Genomic DNA, 20,504 nt, shown 5'->3' on the forward strand with positions numbered 1-20,504 from the left:
TAATAGAATATAATATTCTATTATGTTTTTTGCTGCTACTTTTACTCAAGCAGAGATTTTTTACAGTGTGTGTATATATATATATATATATATATACCAGCGCAAAGCAGGAAAATGTTTGTTTTTTTGACGAAAAAATGAATTAATTCATTAATTAATAATGTTTCAGTGGCTCAGAAATCTCTTGTTGTCATCATTTGGAAGATCATAAATAAACTTTAACGACACATCTTACAGGATTTAATGTGTTTTCACTGTGGAACTGATTGACTCTAATTTAACTATTGTTATTAAGAAAAACTCTTTATTCAGTCTAAATGTTTCTATGAATATAAATCTTGATTAATCTCAAGGTCCAACTCATTTTCCCACATCAAAGCCAGAAGTTTTTATTCAAACTTTATTTCCATTCATGCAGAAAGCAAAGAAAATAACGCTTTTATCCAAAAGCATAAGTCAGCAAATTTTAACATCCTCCGATCCCCCCCCCCAGTTTCAATACTTTAGCGCAGACAGTATCTCACATTATTATTTAAAAAAACAGATGAGATGTTGAGAATCTGAAACGTGAAAAAGAAAGAAAGAATTCAGCGTTTTCAGCCTGAATATTCAGCTCGTTTTGTTCTTCTGGCGGCTTCTGTTTGCTTTCAGCGTCTCCTCAGACGTTCATCGACATCATCAGGAACTGAGAGGCAAAGACAAAATAAAGTTACATCAAAATAAATCAAATAAAGTCCCCAAAAACATTAAAAGCTAAATTTGGTATTAAGGTTATTATCAATATTTTGGGTTTTACCTGCATCATGTTCATGTTCACACGTCCTCTCTTGAATTCATCCATAGCCTGGAAAACTCCTGGTTCAGAGAAAAAGTTTCAGTCAACACAAAGTGGAAAATTACTTTCTTAAAGGCGCCGTATGTAGGAAGCATTTTATTATTTTTTAATATATTAATCACTTTGTATTGCCAATTTGTGAAACTGGTTGGAACGTAATATAAAAAAAATTCAACTGTCCCCAACTTTCTTGTTTGCCTAACATTAGCTTGCAAAATTACTTCACCATTAAATAATTATCCTCACAGTTGACTGCAGTTCACTTAACGGCCACCGGTGTCACTATTAACAGTCTGAAAGTTACATACAGAACCTTTAAAGTTGATTTTTTTTTAATGCAGTTAATGTAAAGCTAGCAGAGGTTTCTTTTACTCACTGAACATGTTCTCCAGGCGGACGATGCAGGTGAGGTAGTCGTCGAAGTCGATGTCGTAGTTGTCATCAGCGAACCTCAAGCCGATGAGCTGCAGGAGCTGGTTGTTCAGCTGCATACCTTCATGGGAACAGAGCAGCATTGCCCAAACCACCATTAGCACAAACGGCCCTATTAATACAAGAACAACACTTTACCATATTAATACAAATAAAGATAAAGAATACCAGTCACAATAAATCCAGTGAAACAAACACTTAAAATATATAAATAATATAATAACATACTTAAAAACACTTCTTGCATTGTATTTATTGTTAAACATATGTTAAATGTATGCAAAATAGGGCTTAACATGGCAATAACTGGTGTATTCGTAATAGAAACATCACAAAAACAGTATTTCTTAATATGAAATATTGATTTTATTAAGTTTGGTTTTGACGAACAAACAAAAATAACTCAGTGGTCCACCTACTGGCGCTCTCTGACTGTATCTCATGGTCAAACTCATGTCCACAAAAAAATGTGGGGGGTAGAAAAATATTTTTTTTTTTTTTTTTTCTGGCTCGACGTCAGTCAATATGTCACATCTCCGTACATAGAGAAGTCACGTCCTTTGTGTGTTTGCCATTAAAACATTAAAATTCAAATTAAATGACGATATTGGGAGTAAATTAAATAAATTATGTGTCAACAGTTTCTCGACTCTCACCTGCAGCTTTGAGAGCGGTACGAAGCTCGTAGGACGACATCTTCCCCGAACGATCGGTGTCAAAGGACAAGAAGAGCATCTGCAACGACGGGAAAACAAATAAATTATTATATAACTACTGAACAGGATAATATATATATATATATAACCAGTATATGAATTAAAATCATCCACATTCACCAGTTTTAATATCACAGTGACAAACACATTAATGCACCAACCACCAATCCACCTTATAATAAAGTATTTCTGCGCTGTCGTATTATTACTTTAATTTAAGTAAAATATCAGATTTACAGTTTTTAATCCACTTACAATCCACTTCTTCATCTTCTCCCAGAAGACCTTAAACTCTTGGAACTCCAGCTTCCCGGTGTTGTCCACCTGGTTCACTGTCAAGGACAAAACTTTGCATTGTGGTAATAATTTATCTTATTTTACGGGAAGAACAGACACCATCACACCGTCTGTCTGTGTGTTATCAATAAAGTAAATATCAGTCAGTCGTGTGGAAGGATACATCCATCAGGTTGATAATGCTGTGGCAGGTGCTGAGAGTCAGGCCATCAAATTTGATTTCTTTTCCTGAAGATAAAATAAAGAAAACAGTGAATCGTTAAAGAAAAAAATACAATAATATTGACAACTTCAGTATATTTGGTTAGTACAGTTGCTTTTTGTATGTTTATGTGCGTCACTAGAACAATAAAACACTGACAGAAATTACAGACCTACAAGCTACTTCTGTGTCTTTTACATGTCTTATGACTCAATCAATCAATAAATCAATAGTTCCCAATCTTTTTCCTTAAGGGACCTTTTCTATCATTAAATAAACTGATTAAGTGAAATATATTTTATGGATATTTCATATTATATTAAAAACTGTACAATGAACCCAAACAGTGAAATCTAGAACTGCAGGAAGTTTGTGTAAAACCAGAGATTTGAATGAATTTTGAGCAGATTATTTCCTGTTTAGGGAACTTTTTATACAATTCTCTGTCTGTATTATGTATTTTTAAAATAATTTGTAACAATTATACAGAATTAATAGGCTTCTTTTTTGTGTTTTCTTCTCCCTGACGTTTGGTTATTGTTCGATTAGACAATTTAATTAAAAATGTACTTTTCTTTTCTTCACAGAAGTGAGCTAAATGCTGAGATATAGGTCTAATGTGTATATTTTTAACGTTTTCTTTAAGGCTTCACGACCCTCTATGAACCACTGTCATAAAGGGAACTATATATAAATTTTATTCTACAACCTTAGTTTTTTATATATATATATACATATAAAGCTTAATATACAGTATAGAATAAAGACTGGAAACCTGGCTGCATATGACCAAGTATCAAGACTTGCAGTTCCTCTAACGTCCACTAGAGGCGGGCTCCAGCAGTGAGTGAGTCTCCATAAGGCCCCATATTAAAATGCACAACTTTACAGCAGAAATAAATATGTTTACAGCCTTTTGGTCTCTTCAAAATACCGTAATCTCGTCTTTCACTTACGTCTGCTGAGAACGCCGTTCAGCATCTGCTGGAGCTCTCTGACGGAGATAGCCTGGTCCTGTTAACACAAAGAAAACTTTACATTCATACATAGTAATACAGAATAATGCAGAATACAGTTACTACTAGGAATATAGGTCATCCATAAATCTGAGCTTTTCATTGTAATTTTCATTTTATCCTTAATATTTGTCTTTTTAGCTGCTGGATGTCCAACAATGAGCTAAAAGAGGCTAAAAGAGAAATCCAGTTTATCCTTATAAAGAAGATTAAAGTGTATTAAATGTGAAGCTGCTGTTTTCTTACATCTCCAGCCAGTTGTTCAAACAGTCTCCTCAGGCCTCTCTCCTCCTTGGACTCCTCCTCTGGATCGCTGGGCGGCGGCGGCTGGTGGAAACAACACAACATCAGTACAAGCAGACGGTACTGGTGGAAGGACTGATTCTAAAATCCAAATGGGATCTACTTACATCTGGGAGGTCGGCATCAACGTTGCTCCCCATCTCCCTGTGGAGGAGAAGTTTTTTAACTCTTTAAAAACCTCATTATGTTTCTTTTCTACCATAAAATAACAGCCTCGATACACACAGTTGGTAATCTTTGTTTTTTCCCTCTAAATGTCCAAAGTCAACCTTAAACTCACAGAGCCTCAGCCTTCTTCTCAGAGAAGATCCTGATGAGGAAGTCGGCCTCGTGGTGGGGCTGAAAGGTGGTGGGGACCAGCAGGTATTTCCCAGGAGGCAGCGTGAAGCGCTCCGACACCTCCCGCATGTTGATGTAAGTCCTACTGCGAGCTTTGGATCCATTATAACGGAAGAAATCTTTCCCCAAGTGGTCCACTTCATCTGGAGCCTGAGACACAGAAAAATAGACATTAATTTAACCTGTTCAAAATAAATACAATAAATGCTAATTAACACCTAAGTACACATATTAAGTAACACAATATGATTAGTAAAGCTAACCTAACCTTGTTTGCTGCTGTTAACTATGAATTAACTCTGAACCTCAACAGACACAAAGCTAACTTTTTATTTTCAGAGCTGATATATATATTGATTGAACCAAAGCAACCCCTCAACATTTTGTCGATCTGTCTTAGACTTTTGTTTTTGCTGCTCAGTCTGTTTCTTGAAAATTTCCAATAAAACTAAAGTCCAGGCATATAGTTTGTTAATATTCTACAATAAAAACCCAGATTTACTTACCAGAAAATAATATAATATGGAATATTAATTATTTACAAATATTCCTTGTCGTTGCGCGTAGAGCTCTCATAAAAATGTGTTAAATTAGTTGTTTTCCGTGGGTTTACGTGCTTCTGCTTACAACTGTAATGTCCAGTTTTACGCTGATGATACTATATTGTGTGTCATAGTTGATGTCAATGAGAAACTAAAGCAAATAATTATTAATATTATATGAACATGCAGAAGGTTTTAGTCAATTCTATCATTCCAGCTGTTAGATTATGTTTACTTATAATAAATAGTCAATGTGGAGTCTTTAATAAGTAGAAACATTGATCTGATGAGTTGCCCTCTCAACTTCGACCGTGTCACTGCCAGGAAACAGTTTAATGCAGATTTTAAACCTTGTTTCTTTATAGAGAAACAAACAATTAAAATAAAAAACAATAAGCCTGAGGCTGAGGTTTGGTCTCTCTGACCTTGTACACTGCGAAGCCGATGGTCTCCATGTCCAGGCCTTCCTTCCTCAGCTTTCGTCTGTTCTTCTGCATCAGCGCGATCACCACGCTGCACACGTCGTCGTCATCATCGTCAGTGTCCTCCAGCTGCAGCATGAATTGCGGGTTGGTCCAAAATGTGTCTGCGGATTGAAGATGCAGAGCTTTAGTTTTAGAGACTCGTTGGTATTTGTACTTGGACTTGGCCCCACGGTCTCGCCAAATATTCTAGATGGTTTAGGTCAAAGTGCTGCAAAGTGGGGTTTTGTTTCTGAAGCAATTTTCTCCTTCAAAACAAAACTACTGATTAAGTTCATGGTTACGGACTCGAGACGTTCTTTATACTGTCTCGGACTGACTTGGAATTTGCACTCAGACTTCCAGTTCGGGTGGTTCTATTCGAGTTGGTCTCGACCGAGTTCAGCTATATATGTTTGTAACTTCCTCCTTCAAAACAAAAGCATTAATGAAATGTGCTTGTTCAGAAAACCGGTATTGGTTCATTTCAATATCAATGGTAACCACGCCCGGCTGCCAAAACTCATCTCACTTCTTTTATTTCTGTCTCGGTCTTGACTTGGACTCAAACCTCTTTGGAATCGGTCTGGACTGGTCCTTGTCTTAGACTCGACATAAGGTGGTCTTATACAGCACTGCTTTAGAGGGCAGTTTGAGATATAAACACCACCTGAAATACATCTACATTTAAACAGTATAATGCCAAAAAGTAAATAAAATTCAATTCATTCTATCATCTGAAATGTTGTCAGTAATCCAAACTTTTTGTTTTTTTTGGGGATAAAATCTCTAAACAGACACTGTGTCGACGGTTGAGAAAAATGTTACAGTCTCACCGATGAAGTTCCTGCAGCCTCCAGCGGTGGAGCCGCGGATCCAGCTCCCTTCAAACATGCTGACCTCCCAGTGGCGCTTTGTGTTTTCGGTCAGGTCGTCAGGGGTCATGTTGCAGATCTCCACCTTGTCGTAGTTCCTCTTGAAGTCCTCAAACTCCATCCTGGAGTCACAAACACAATCAGTCATCTCCAAATACGGTGAATTCACCAATTTGTTAAATGGTCATTTAGGCTGATTGGTGAGTCACAGCTTAAGCCCAAATATGTGCAATTAGGTGATTCCTGGTTTTATGTTATCATATTTATTGTATATATTGTCTTGTTTTTATTGCTTTGGACCTCTTCCTGTGTCCTAAATAAAGCCATTTTTATTTATTCTTACTCTTCATATTGTTATAACATGGCACAGTGTCTTTCTTCACCCCTATTTTTACATTATTAATTCTAGGTTATTGTTTTCTAAGTCCTGATTTTAAGAACCTGCAGCACTTTTATAATCTTTTATAATGTTGTATCAGGTTTATCTATTGTATGAGGAATGCTTGTGATCCAAATCTACTTATATATACAAATAAAGGAACCCAACAAAAGACAGAATCTGGCAGAAATCTGAAATTTGACATTTTTGTCAGGTAAAAGGTCTCAGCACTGCACAGCATTAAAAGTTTGGGCACATTATCAGAATATTTCTGACCCTTTTTACAGTGATTTATTCAACTTATGCATTCCTGCATACAACACATCTAATGTACAGTCCTGATGCTGAGACAAAAGCTGTACACAGTTAAAAATATTTCTTTAGTTTTTGACCTGATTCATCACGTGGACTTACCAGAATTCACCGTCGTCTGTTGAATTCTGCTGGAGCCGATATTTCTCTGCTTTGTCAACGTAACTCCACTCTCTGGAACTGAAACAGACAAAACAATCTGTTACAACCTTAACAATGAAGAAGCAATAATGCCAAAAAACTGACAATAACAAACATTGTTTTTCACTTGAGGAATTGTTGTTGTTGTTTTACATCCAATCTGTTCACATCACATTTGAGGTAAAAGGCTTTATACTGTATATGAACACAAATAGAAAGATTTTGGAAATTAATTCAAATCATCCAGTCAATTAAAACATTTGCTTTAAATCAATTAAAAAAGTTTTTGGGGGGTTTGATTTGTTTGTTACTGTTGTTTATTTGCTCCTTTTAAGTTGAAAACAGGGAAACAAACAATGATTTTCCTTTTATTTTTAACGTTTTGTTCTGCCTTTATTTTGACAGAGCAGTTGAAGAGTGACAGGAAAGCAGAGAGAGAGAAAGGAAGGATGACATGCAGCAAAAGGCCACTGCAGTAAGGACTCAGCTCATGGGACACCTCAAGTTTTGATGCCTTTAAAAAACTAAATTCTTTGTTGTTTTGTTTCCAGATTGAATTAAATAATTGATGAACAAATGATACATGGACCCAAAACAACAAAAGAGATAAGGTAGGTAAAATGCCTACAAGGAGATGTACAACAACTACAAACACACACATAAGGAACAAAGAAATGTGGCCACGTCATTTGTTTTATGCATCTTTCTGTATTTTGCATGCAGTGAAGAAAAGGAATCTCAAGAACGTAAAAAAAAAGAGAAAGTAGTTTATCATTTTAAAATGCGAATGATTTCTGGTGCCTTCATTTAAGAAAATCTTATTTTATCTTATTTTTATTATTCTGTTTGAAGAAATTGTGTCTCTTCTTTTGCAAATTATTAATTAAAAATAACTGAGTTTTGATTGCTTGTAATAAGCACAACTTTCTTAAAGCTTTGGCCTTTTTTCTAGTTTTAAGGCCCATTACAGTGTTTCAGTGGCTAGATTATAATATTAGTGTTTAAGACTTCTAGCCAAGCAAAAGTGTCTTCTGTCCGTTATTTTCCATAAATATACTTTATATATTTTTATAATTAATAAAGTAGCATCGTCCTTTAAGCTTACTCGTCACTCCAGGGGCCGTTCCACTCGACTTGACCCCAGGGGTTTCTGACCCGGATCAGCTGGACCGTATTACCTCTATAATTCACCTGAAAATCAGACACGTTTACTTACTTTATTGTTAAAAAAAAAAACAGACACAATCTTCAACTTTTCTGATCAGAAAACAACAATAATCTCTGCAGCAGTTATATCACTATTGAGCTGACGGGGGTCTTACCTCCTCCACGCCTGTGATGGAGTACGCATGTCCCTTCACCAGGCCGGTGGTCGTCTTGGCCTCGGACTCTGCAGAGCTGGAGATCTGGAGAAACACCCACAGAGAAGATTAAAACAGAAGAACTTGGTAACGAACCTCTGATACGAGGGGTGGAAGTAAAACATAGGTCTTTACATCAATAGAGCATCCCATCATGGAGCCTCTGTCCAGGGCCTTCTTCATGATGGAGAACAGGTTGTTTGGAGCTTGCTTGGTTTCATAGACTTCCCCAACGCCGCCAGTAAAATCCTCCATAGCCTCCATGGTGCTGCCGCCCTTCAGGGACTCGTAGCTGCCGTGCAGTCTAAAATAAACAAGAGAACACATGACATGAAATATTAGGGTAAACACAGCGTTACAAACGATAGTAATAAAGGTTCTGTTCCATTCAGAGTCAAACAGAGTCGGGGTGCTGCTGTTGTGTCTGTTGTCTCACTGGGAAGGCTCAGCTACACTAAATGGAACAGATCCTTAATAACTGTGTTTACCCTACTGTTTCAGGTCAAAATGACTGCTGTGAAAAAGGTCAAGATATTTCACTCAGAGCCAAAAATGTGAAAACACTGTGACCGTTCCAGCAGCTCCCCCAGAGGCTGAAATATGAATTTGCTCCTTTCATTGAGCTCCACTGTTGATAAAGCACTAAGTCAATCAGTTTCTGTGTTTGATCGTTGTTGGTGTAATGAAATGAACAGCTGGCAGAGCTTTACATTTTCAGTCACGTTTAAGCAGATATGATGAGATTAAAGAGGTATACTGAGGTATGATGGTGATTTTGGAAAAAACAAAGGCTTTTGTTCGCACTAAAGAAGCCATAGCGCTCAATTCTGTTTTATTTGTTTGGCTGTTGACATTGGTCTGAACAGATCCTGAAGTGATGATACATGTCAGTCTAGAGTGACGTAAAAGTCACACTGATCACACTGAGGACACATAACACAAAACCAGACCGGTATCTGATTGGAGCCACATATTTGTGCCGTTCACACTGTCACTACAGTAGATGGGTGGATGTAAAGTGTGTATAAAAATAAAGTGCTGTTACTTGGCGTAGGCTTTCTCCAGCAGGGCGCTCCAGAACTCGTTGTTGGAGGCAGAGTGAAGCATGATGAGATTATTCCTCACTGACGGCAGTCGGTCGTCCACCACGACGTCCAACCATTTGTTGTGCTGCCAGAACTGAGACAGAAACAGAGAAAGTTGTTGTTCAACCACTCACCTGCAGCTCATTGTTTATTATCTGCAACAGAACTGAAAAGTTAAGAGATTTCTCTACATTTTAATTTAAAATGAAGCCGTTTTTGAATTTGCTATTTTTTGGCCCAAGTAACTACTAACAAACAAATTACTACTAGACTTCAGCAATAATATTACAGTTACACTCCCCAAAAAATAAATAATTACAACATTGCTTTTGTTGTCGTCGCCCTACTGATCGGAAATCCAACAATCCAATCACTTCCTTGGATTAATTTTTTGAGGAAACTAGTTAGTAAGATGGAAACTTTTTCTACTCAGTAGCTGGAAATATTCACATTACTTTGATTTTAACAAAAAAAAATGGATTTTAATCGTCGTTAGTCTGAGTTTTAGAGAAAAAGGACAGATTGTCAGCTGTGGGTGGAGCTAATTAATGAGCGGAGGGTTAATGAACTGTATTAAAGGGTTTTTAACCATTAAATGTTGATTATTAAACTTCAGGCGCCACATAGTTAATCCCATCCATTCTGAATGAATCTGTCTGGTTTATTTGTGTCTTTTTTACAAGGTAGAGATTTATTCTCTCCTTCCTGACGCAGACTGAAGCAACCAATCAACCGTCTCCACTCAGACGCCTGCAGCCAATCAGCCGCCAGCGTACCTGGAAGTGAAAGATCCCGGCGTATCTGTGGTCGAACTCCTGGTCGCGGGGGATGACTCGGGCCATGGAGTCCTTTTTGAGCGTCAAGGATGCGATGGCTGCCAGGAGCCAGCAGTCCCCTGTGGTGAGAAACAGGTGCATCGTGGGTAAAAATTAGTGAAATAGGTGCTTAAAAAACCCACATAAAGGACCCCTGTGCAGAGAAATCAGAGCACCAACCGAGCTGTCCTTGGCAGATGTCTGTCCTGTCTGCGCCGCCTACGATGAACTTTGGGTTGTCGCAGATCTCCTGTGGCGAGAAAAGAAACAGGGTTGGTTTTTATTTAACGAAAAACTACAAATGACAGTTTGACACAGGTGACACAGGTTCCTTTGATAGGTGTGTTCACATTCCTGGCATATTAATCAGCCTTTTAAATCCCAGGCACTGGAACAGAGAAAACACACACTGAACCCCGGCAGCTGAAGCATTTACTCTGAAGCAACGCCCAACAGAGAAATGTGTCATTATAAAGAAGAGTGGTGAGTTTCCTGCAGTCAGTGCTGAAGACACGTTAACAGGTAGAGATGCTGGAAATAAAGCGTAAAGAAACACTTTGAATTTGAAGTGTAATGTAGCCGAAACGAGCCACAGCTTTAAAGATCTCATGAAAGAAATAAAAAAAGGCTTCACACAGATGTCTTAATTTAAAACCAGCGAGCTGCAGACAGTTTTACTGCCGATAACACCGAGGCGTGTGGGGATAAAGTCTGTGTGCAACGCTCAGAGTGTAGAAACTGTCCCTGCACTTGGATCTATTTACACTGCTTTCCAGCAGAACTGGTTTTGTAAGCTACCGCTGGATAAATGCTTAATTGCTTTTTTTTCTTTCTTTGTGTGTTAAAAGCAATAAAAAAAACTTTAAATAAACTCTCACTTCACTCACACACACACACACACACACACACACATGTAAAGTCAGTGTGATTATTAACACTCATTAGGGTCAACTGCTGTAGAGCTTTAGTGCAGCAGTTTATTGGTTTTCATGTATTTCAGGTTGTACCAGACCAGAGTTAGAACAGTAAATATGAGCAGTTTTTATCACTAAAAATAACAAAAATACCAAAGAGTGTTCAATCATATCATAAAACATGACTCCATAAAGTGACACTTCACCCAGAAACTACAACATTTCATTCATTTATCGCTCTAAAAACTGAGTTTAAGGCACAAATTGCTTAAATTTAACAGATTTAACCACTGATTTTGAAAGATTAAGAAGCTTTTCATTCTTTTCTGGATGCTGCTTTGACCGGAGCATCAGTCTGAATGTGCCTACATACCTTGGGCCTCTTCCATTCAATGTTCACAGGAACGCTCTGGCTGAAGAAGAGCGAGGAGTCGGTGGCGGGGAAGTCTGGATCCTCAAACAGGACCCCCTTCTGCAGACACTCCTGCCTCAGCTGCTCAAACGACTTCCCGTCCGACTGTGTGTCTATGGCCTTGGTGGAGCCGGAGCTCCTGCCGGACAGAGTGGAGTGGAGGGGCATCCTCTTCTATGTTTCTGGGGCCAAGAACCTCAGTGCGTGGAGGAGAGGTGAGGTGGTGGCGTGATGGAGCGAGTCGTCTACCTGCTGTGTGTCTGATGCCGGGGAGAAGCCTGTCGGGTCAGTAGAGCTGGATGGTACACACCCTCCAGACAGAAACTGGTTTATCCTCCCCTGGCAGTGAACCTCGCCCCTGCTGACTCTCTCTCTCTCTCTCTCTCTCTCTCTCTCACTCTTGTCTCTTATCTCGCTCTCTCTTTGGGTTTGGCCTGCAGGAAACTGTAAGAATTCATTCCTGATGGTTTGTCAACAGATGGATTAAAATCTCATTCAAAACAGCCTCTAAAGGCTGACTTTTAGTGTTTAATTTAGCTGTAAAAAGAGTTGTTGTGTTGTGTATTAAACATTTTATAATATACAACTATACAACTGATATATATACTGAATATACAAGAAAATGACCTTACTGTGAACAAAGTACTTAGGGTGGCTGTGGCTCAGGAGGCAGAGCGGATCATTAATCAGAAGGTTGGTGGTTCAAGCCTCTTCCCCGCTCCGTATCAAAGTGTTGAGCAAGATACTGAACCCCAAATCCCAATGCTGTGGTGTGTGAATGTGAATGAATGAATGAGTTCATCGCTGTGTGAACGTGGCATACTTCGAGTGGTCAGAAGTCTAGAAAGGTGCTTTACAAGTACAAACCATTTATGATTATCTACCTTAATAAAAGCAAGAAAAGGTTCTGGGTTCGAACCTTTTTGTGTGAAGTTTACCAGAAACTACTGTATTTAAAGGTCCAGTGTGAAGGATTTAATGGCATCTAGCGGTGAAGTTGAGTGAGTGAGACACTACGGTGGCCTTGAAATGGCCCTATCTAGAGGCAGTGTTTGGTTTGCCCGTTCTGGGCTACTCAACTTCGTCTGTATGTAGATTAAAAACGTCTCATTCTGAGGTAACGAAAACACGAACATGAAGCAACAAGGAACTTTAATGTCGGTGTTGATTCTGGCGACCCCCTGTGGACAAAAAGAGGTAGTGACTCTACGACCCTGTTTCATTGATTTCAAGGGGAATCCGAACCCGGTGGCCGGCCTTAAAGGCTCCAGTGTTATTATTCATAGGTATCTTTTCATTCGTGTGTAATCACCTGAATATAAAGATTGTTGTGTTTTCATTGCGTTAGAATGAGACGTTTTTATCTACAGACGCTGCGGGTCGCCTTGGGTGGAGGCCGCCATGCTGAACCGCCGTAGTCCTCCCTTGAGATTGGAAAGGAAAGGTGAAACGAGTGAGTTTTAGTCCACAACTTCACCACTAGAGGCCACTAAATCCTCCACACGGGACCTTCGGTACTTGAGTAAATGTATGTGGTAACTAAACTAAACTAAATTAAATTCAGATGAACAAATAATTGGGTTTTTATTCCACCCTGATGTTTTCTTCATGTAGTTACACTCTGTTTCATTTTACTTAATTGAATCATGGAAAGTGTTTCCATGTGATTAAACAGCTTTCTTTCATGATTAAGCAATTCTGTTAGGGCCAACTTAATTTACTAGGGTAATATTACAACTGTAAAATTAGTTAAATCAACCTTATTAAATTAAATTGGACCAACAGAAATACTAAATGCTGAAAGAGTTTCAAAACAAAGACTTTAATTTAATTAATATTGATTTTCTCTGTCTTTATTTGACATTTTTTAACAGGTAATTATTGATTGTATCGGATTAAATTTTCAAAGCACCCCTCCCAGCCGTGATTACAGATGTCTGTCACTGTCTGGGTGTGCCGGCGTCGTCCCTGCTGCGCCCTGCCGCCCACAGCACGGTGACAGTCCGACAGCTACAACATCCACATTCCTGCTGCACACACACTGGATTCCTTACATATCTCTTTAGATGAGTGTGTGTGTGTGTGTGTGTATTTACACCCTTGTGTGTTGTGTTGTGAGATTAACATCTGTCAGGCTTTTGCTTATGCGCACATTTAATGGATTCTATGTGACCTTAAGTAGGTGGAAAAATAACTATTATGTGCGATTAGTGTAGAAATACTGTATTATAAGTACAACTCCTGCTTTTAAAATAACACTACAGTAAAAGTACAAATGTATTGGCACCAAAATTATAGTTAATGTGAAAAAATTCACTTTAAATTCACATTATTTGGTCCACCTAGCTAAAATTAATACAACTCCTAATAATGAATAATAAATCCTGAATCATGAAGGTTATATGTGCTGGAGAATAAAGACTTTCTCTAACTTTGTTTGGAAATCTTACTACACTTTAATGATCTGGTCCCATTGGAAGAATTTAAAGCCATGTTTCGTTATTTGAACCAGATTTCGTCCTTTCAGTGTGTTTTTATTTATTTTTATTGTATCTGCTGTGCTGTCGCTGCCACGTCTTCCTCAGAAAAGAGATTTTTATTCAACCTTTATTTCACCAGGGAAATAAAGGTTGAATAAAAATGATAATAATAATGGATTAAGCAGCTTTTATTTGTAAGTTTTCTAAGTTAAAGAAAAGTTCCTGATTACGTTTGCTTTACTTGGGTATTTTGTTTTCAAAGTACAAATAAAAAATGTCAGTGTCACTTAAACTAAAAGCTACTTGAGCAAAAATGTGAATTTTTAAAAACTGCTTCCTTGTTTTGGGCTCGATCAAAGCTCGACTCCAGACGTCTACACATCAGCAGGACCCGGTCCATGAACCCCTTCATCCTCACCACTCTTTATTTTACAGAGGCTGTAGCTGTCTCCGTTTTCTGTCACCATGTCAGGCTAAATAACGCTCCAAAGTTGGGCTAACTTGGCGATGGAAAAACTGAAACTGGACCTCTGACCTCAAGATATCTGAATGAATCTGGATTCTTTGGGTACCCAAAGAGTCTCCATTTAGCAGACACTGAATGTGGTATTTGAATATTTCTGCATACTGGAATAAATTGGGAATGACGTCATGCCACCCCAGTAAAGAAAAGTCTGCAAAGGTCCCTGTATATCACCCACAGTTCTGCTGCAATGGTAAGATAGTAGTAACGTACGTAAAACTGTGGTTACGTGGTGAAAACGAGGATTGTCTGTATAACCAGCAGTCTGTCCGGTCTGTTACGTCGGGTTTATCGACTGTTATCAGGGTGTTTTATTCACAGAGAGGCAGAAGACACAAAGATGAGGCCCAGCACAGAAAAAGAGGATTAAACCCAGAACGTCACACACCGACTGAAGCGTTAGTTCAAATAGATTCTGTTATTTATTCCTTGTTTTGGGGGCTACAGGAGGGAACAAAAGTTTGCTGACAAACATAAAAAAAAAAAATGGACAAATGCTGAATTTACAAATGAAATGCTAAAAATAAAATCCTCAATCACACTTTGAAAGTATGAAAACAAATCCAGAAAAATCTGTTTCTACGTCAGTGTTTCTTTTTTTAGCCCCCATGAAGCACGAACTGGTCGGCAACTCTCCAGAATATTACAAAAATACAGTATATTTACACTTTAAGCATTGCACAGTTCATGCCACTTGCAGAATAGTGTGAAAAATACAGCCTTTAATTCTTAGAAATTTCCTCAACAGGACTATTTACAGGTTTTTTTTTAAACACTGCCGCCGTAAGAAGTACAACTACTCACTGTTGCAGTGTTTTAAAAGTTCACATAGCTCCTTATATTCGACATTTTAGACACTTTACAGTCTGTTAACAGTCTTTAAACTCCACAGGCATCAACAGCAAAACATACTTTAAGTTTTCCCCCTTTTAGATGTGAACGAGAGAAAGCTGCCGATTCACATATAAATACGTTTCTATCAGGTGACGCAGGTAAAACACAAAGAGGACCTTAATAAAGAACAGTATCTTTCTTAGCTGTCTTACCCAAAGTCAGAACAAAAAGATCTGATCAGTAAACAGACGAGCACAGAACCAGGACTCGTTATCGGTTCTGTTCCAGAAAGAAAAACTTCATTCAAAAAAACATATTTGACATTTGTAGCATCGCTTAAAACTAAAAAGATACGACTTGCTTCATATATTCGGATAAGGAAGAGGACTTTATTGATAAATGATCTATTGTTATTGTTTATTTAATATTTAGGTTTTTTAACTGGCCTTTAAAAAGTTCGTAATATCAGCAGGACAGAGTGGATTGACAGCAAATAACAGCAAAATTATTATTTAATTGACTTTATCAGAGATACGCTGCCATGTTTGTAGTTTTTTCTGTGCTTCCCAAAACAAACAAAAGATTTTACCTCCTGTGGTCGATACCAACTTGAATATGGAGAGTTAACACCACTTATCTTTCTTCAAACTCAGGTATATCATATCATCACTAGAGATGAGAAATTAAAATGATAACTAGCTCGACGCAGGACGTTTAACTCAGATTGGTACAAAGACCGGAGGAACAGTTCCAGCCTGGCTAAAGCTCATTTGGATCTTATTAAAACGACTTTGGGTAAAACAGCTAACATTGTGTTTGTACTCCTAATATTCTGTACACCAGAGATCGATTCGGTTTATATTTATATTATATTTTCAGCTCCTATTTGGGTTAGACAGATGTCTTGCAGATGCTGCTTTTACAGATCATAAAACTACAGAGATCCAGAACTTTTTAATCATGGGGTACACAGGAAACTGAGGAATTCTTTAATACTGATACTGAGTGAAGAATAGATGCTTTGGTAATTAGAAAATACTACCAAGGACAAATGATCTAATATCTAAGCCAGTTTTGGGAGAATGAGACTATAAAGATATTTATCCTGGCTTCTTTGTGATGACAGAACTAACGAGGACACTGTGGCTGCTGGGGCAGAGGGTGGCGTTGAACCTCTCAGTGGTTTCCTGTCTCACTGATGACAAACATCTGGAGATATTCCAGCTTTTCTCCCAAACATAAAACACAAAAACCAGCTACTGTTGCTACTGTTCTGCTTTCTCCTGTGCCGTTCCCGTCACCAGCAGCAGGTTGCAGGCCATGAACTGGACGTTCAGCACGTTGCTGGTGTTTCCAGTGTACAGTCCCACCAGTTCGCTGGACGAGCCGTCGGCCGGCGTCCCGCCGTGGGAGTTCCGGATGTCCCAAACCCGGACGGAGTTGTCCATAGACGACGACGCCACCAGGCTGCTGTCCGGGCTGAAAGACAGGCTGGTGACGCTGTCTGTGTGTCCCCGCAGGTCTTTGAACAATGTCCCTGACGCCAAGTCCCACAGCTTCACCCTCTGGTCCTCGCCAGCGGACGCCAAATACTTCCCGTTAGGTGAGAAAGCGAGGGACAGCACCGGGCCACGGTGGCCGGTGAAGAGGCGAACCGACGCCCCCTGCTGGGTGCTCCACAGCCGGACAGTCTTGTCTGTGGAGCCGGTGGCCAGGTAGTTGGAGTTGGGGTGGAATTTGACACAGTCGACGTCGGCGAGGTGCCCGGCGTAGACCCGCAGCGGGTAGGTGCGGGAGAACGTCCAGAGGCGGGCCGTGCGGTCGTGAGAGCCGCTGGCGAAGTAAAGGCTGCAGGGGCTGACGTCCACGTCCCACACCGGGTAGGCGTGGCCCTGGTAGAGCGCCGTGTTGGTGAAGTTACCCAGGTCCCAGTAGCGGATGGTTGTGTCCTCGGAGCAGGAGAGCAGGCCGGAGCTGTCCGTCAGGAAGGCGGTACGAAACACCGGGCCGCTGTGACCTCGCAGCGTCTTTACCTCGCTGCCGGAGCCGTCTTCTTCATCCACCTGAGCAGAAACAATGGAAACATCCAACGTTAGCCGTCTCCGTCCAAAACTGTTTCAGTCGGTTCATATTGTTTGTTTATTAGGTCAATTCAAATTTATGATCTATTTAATAATCTGTTGATTATTTCCTTAAATGTTTTGTCTATAAAATGTCATAAAATTTTAAATTGTCCATCATAATTTCCTTGTTTCGCCCAACCAACTGTCCAAAAAAAACCCAAAATACATACAGAAAAAGATTACTCAAATTGATTAATCAATTATTAAAATCGTTAATTAATTTTCTTAGAAGTGATCAATAACTCAGGACAAACATTCCTGTTTCACTAATGGTATGAGATTAAAATCTCCATATATTAAATGCTGCTGATCAAACTAAATAATCAATGTTATATTATTAACAAGCAATGGAAAGTCTCCATAATGCTGTAAAGTATTTAATTAATTAAAACCCTGATAAATAAACAGATTACTAAAAGAAAACATTATCTGCTTCTCTAGTCAAGTGTGTCAATTAGTCACTTAATTTATTATTAATGCAATTTACAGTAATTAAATAATCGATTAATCATTTACAGCAGCAAACTAAAATGCCAAATGTGGGTCCAGTTCCTCATCTTTGGGTTAAAAACTGATGATTTGAAGTTGTGGAAACTGAATATTTTTCTATAACTTCTGATAAAAACAGACAGATAAAGAAATAATAATCATTGTGCAGCTTCCGTCGACTCACTTCCTCCTCCAGTACGTCACAGGCCAGGTGGATGAGCGACACGTCGGCCTGATGCGGTTTGGCCTTCAGTTTTCGGGCTCGGAGGCTCCACAGTTTCACCGTGGAGGTGTCAAAGCCGGCGGCCAGCAGCCGGCTGTCAGCAGAGACCTCGGCGGTGTTCAACATCTGCTCCGTGTGGTGGAAAGCGTAAAAACACACGGTGGTGAGCGTGGGGGGGCCCTCGCGGACTTTCTTGATGCAGTCCTGCAGAGCCTCCAGGGCCGCCTCACTCTGTGGGATCCCTGCAGGGACCTCCACCCCCTCCCCGCCCTCGGCGCCGTCCACTCCCGCCCAGGAGGAGGTGGAGTTTGGGGCGGCGGTCGCACCGCCGGCAGCTCCGTACAGCTGGTAGTCTGTACGCCTGGAGGCGGTGACCTCAACCTGCAGGTGCGTGCTGAAGGCCCTGCAGAGGGCGCTGTTGTCCTCGCTCTGCAGGTAACGCAGCAGGTAGCTGTAGGCGGGCTCCGTCAGGTGAACCACGTACTTGTGCTCCAGGAAAGCACTCAGCTTGGGGTTGGCTGCGACGTCCTGAGTGGTGAGAACGTGGCGGAGCTGCTCGATGGTGGCGCGCTGCTCGCTGTCCTGAAGGAAGGCACCGTGGAAACGACTGTAAAAACCATCTACTGCCCCCTTCAGGCCGCAGTGCACCATGTCCAGGTGGAGGTAGACGAAGAGCGGGTAGAGGATGCCGCTCACCTCCTTCGCCCAGGAAATTTCTGTTTCTGATTTAGGAGAAATAAAAAACATTGTTTTAAATAAGTATATATTCTACGTTCCAAACCACTCACACATTTTAACTGGTTACTATCCGTTATTTTAAAAGCGTGCTGTGTAAGTACACACTCGTCTTCAGCTCAGGAATTCAGTGACTGTGAAGCAGGAATGTGATACCTGACAGAAAGGAGCGCAGCCGGGAGAACTGAGCCTCATACTGCTGCGGGTCGGACTGGCAGGGAGCAGCAGAGACGATGTTGGCACAACCAGACTCTGTCTGTACTGCTCAGAGAACCAGAGAGAGAGAGGAGAGAGAGTGTTAAATATATATTATTAATAGTGCCTGAAAACTAGTCTCCATATTTCCAGGTTTTCCAGGATGTAGAGGTCTTTCCTCTGTGCTCACCTGTGAGGCTGGCAGCCATCTCCTCAGCCGACTGGAAGAGTTTGGCTCCTTTCAGGGAGCCATCGGTGTCCACATACTGCCTCCTCTTCAGGTACTGAGCCACAGCATACTGGATCTGCTCAGTGCGAACCCGCTTCATGGCCTGAAAACAGAGAAAAGTGACACAAAAGATCAAAACGGTTCAATATAAAGTATTTCTAAGTACATAAATGATTGTAGAAGACGATGGTAAAGTCTTTTAAACCCGATTCCTCGTCTCTGTGACAGTAAAAACCCTGTTGGGACGTTTGAACTTCCTTTGAAAGCTGAATGTTTTTAATGTAAACAAGTAAATTACGTCCTCAGGTACACTAACTTAAACATAAAGAGGATAAAAGCCACCTGATCCACACTGTTACGGGTGCTGGGAAGGCGACAGGTGTCCCACACACGATGGCTACCTTCTGGTTCTTGGTTCTCTACAAGTCCAGGTCCACAGTGGACTGTATAAACCACCTCCTGCACCTCCTGGCACCTCCTGGTACCAAGGATGAAGAGCAGCAGGAGGACAACCTGCTCCCTCTCATCGCGCATTAACCCTGCACATGTAGCTTTAACATGCTATATGAGCACATTGCACATTGAATTCCAGCACTGTTGTTGTTTATTAAGCTTTACTGTATATGATATTAAAGCAGGAGCCTGAAACAACCGGAGCCGGTCGGTAATCCATCCTAAAAGCGCGGCAGGTTTCCACTTTAGAGGCTGATAGCTGAGCGGAGCTAACCGGCTAACGTTAGCGCCCGCGGGCCTCACGAACTTTTTAGCGGGATCGATCCGGTTCCGTGGCCCCGCCGGTTCCTAATCGATACTCACTGCATATCGTGCTTCCTCCCTGTCCTCAGTTACTGTGAGCAAGCCGCCGGGGTTTTACTGCGACTCAGTTTCCAGCTGAAGCTCGTCGTTGCCGCTCATCGTGGTCGTCCGCCCCCTGAGCTCGGTGATCGGCTCGTCTGCCTGGTTTCCTTCCTCATCATCACAACGATCGGCGATCCACTGCCTGTGTCTGGAATCGGTCTTTTACGCGCGCGGTGAAATTTTAAATGAAAACACATTTTAATTATATATTTAATAATTTAATAGTTTTATATATTTTATAATTTTATAATTTAATAATTTAATAGTTTAATAGTTTAATAGTTTTATATTTTTATAATTTAATAATTTTATAGTTTAATAGTTTTATAATTTAATAATTTTATAATTTAATATTTTAATATTTTAATATTTTAATAA

The 20,504-nt window shown here is 40.1% G+C and overlaps 2 protein-coding genes across 2 annotated transcripts; both read right to left on the reverse strand.

The window, feature by feature from the left end:
* Positions 1–386: 386 nt before the first annotated feature.
* capn9 (calpain 9) lies at positions 387–11,727 on the reverse strand. The gene is made up of 20 exons (XM_051384568.1): positions 11,399–11,727; positions 10,292–10,361; positions 10,073–10,191; positions 9,257–9,390; positions 8,347–8,515; positions 8,173–8,256; positions 7,956–8,041; positions 6,812–6,889; positions 5,980–6,140; positions 5,108–5,268; positions 4,082–4,290; positions 3,909–3,945; positions 3,745–3,825; positions 3,439–3,496; positions 2,444–2,508; positions 2,239–2,307; positions 1,924–2,002; positions 1,212–1,328; positions 797–855; positions 387–685 (listed from the first exon to the last, which is right to left on the reverse strand). Exons 1-20 carry the CDS (start codon positions 11,603–11,605, stop codon positions 659–661), a joined length of 2,070 nt encoding a protein of 689 aa, XP_051240528.1. The 5' UTR covers positions 11,606–11,727; the 3' UTR covers positions 387–658.
* A 3,116-nt stretch (positions 11,728–14,843) lies between these two features.
* Positions 14,844–20,276, reverse strand: taf5l (TAF5-like RNA polymerase II, p300/CBP-associated factor (PCAF)-associated factor). The gene is made up of 5 exons (XM_051384569.1): positions 20,085–20,276; positions 19,230–19,371; positions 19,001–19,105; positions 18,071–18,831; positions 14,844–17,337 (listed from the first exon to the last, which is right to left on the reverse strand). Exons 2-5 carry the CDS (start codon positions 19,366–19,368, stop codon positions 16,540–16,542), a joined length of 1,803 nt encoding a protein of 600 aa, XP_051240529.1. The 5' UTR covers positions 19,369–19,371; positions 20,085–20,276; the 3' UTR covers positions 14,844–16,539.
* Between the last annotated feature and the right edge of the window lie 228 nt (positions 20,277–20,504).

This window comes from Dicentrarchus labrax, unplaced genomic scaffold (assembly GCF_905237075.1).
Source record: "Dicentrarchus labrax unplaced genomic scaffold, dlabrax2021, whole genome shotgun sequence".
NCBI classification, from domain to species: Eukaryota; Metazoa; Chordata; class Actinopteri; family Moronidae; genus Dicentrarchus; species Dicentrarchus labrax.

Excerpts from the sequence above, each read along its gene's own strand:
- capn9 (XM_051384568.1), bottom strand. The coding sequence starts at position 11,605 with ATGCCCCTCCACTCCACTCTGTCCGGCAGGAGCTCCGGCTCCACCAAG. Across the intron at positions 4,291-5,107 it reads TCGGCTTCGCAGTGTACAAG|GCTCCAGATGAAGTGGACCA; the intron begins GTCAGAGAGACC and ends TCTGTGTCTCAG. Across the intron at positions 2,509-3,438 it reads GAACGGCGTTCTCAGCAGAC|GAAAAGAAATCAAATTTGAT; the intron begins GTAAGTGAAAGA and ends TTTTATCTTCAG.
- taf5l (XM_051384569.1), bottom strand. The coding sequence starts at position 19,368 with ATGAAGCGGGTTCGCACTGAGCAGATCCAGTATGCTGTGGCTCAGTAC. Across the intron at positions 19,106-19,229 it reads GATGGCTGCCAGCCTCACAG|TACAGACAGAGTCTGGTTGT; the intron begins GTGAGCACAGAG and ends TTCTCTGAGCAG. Across the intron at positions 18,832-19,000 it reads GCTGCGCTCCTTTCTGTCAG|AAACAGAAATTTCCTGGGCG; the intron begins GTATCACATTCC and ends CTCCTAAATCAG.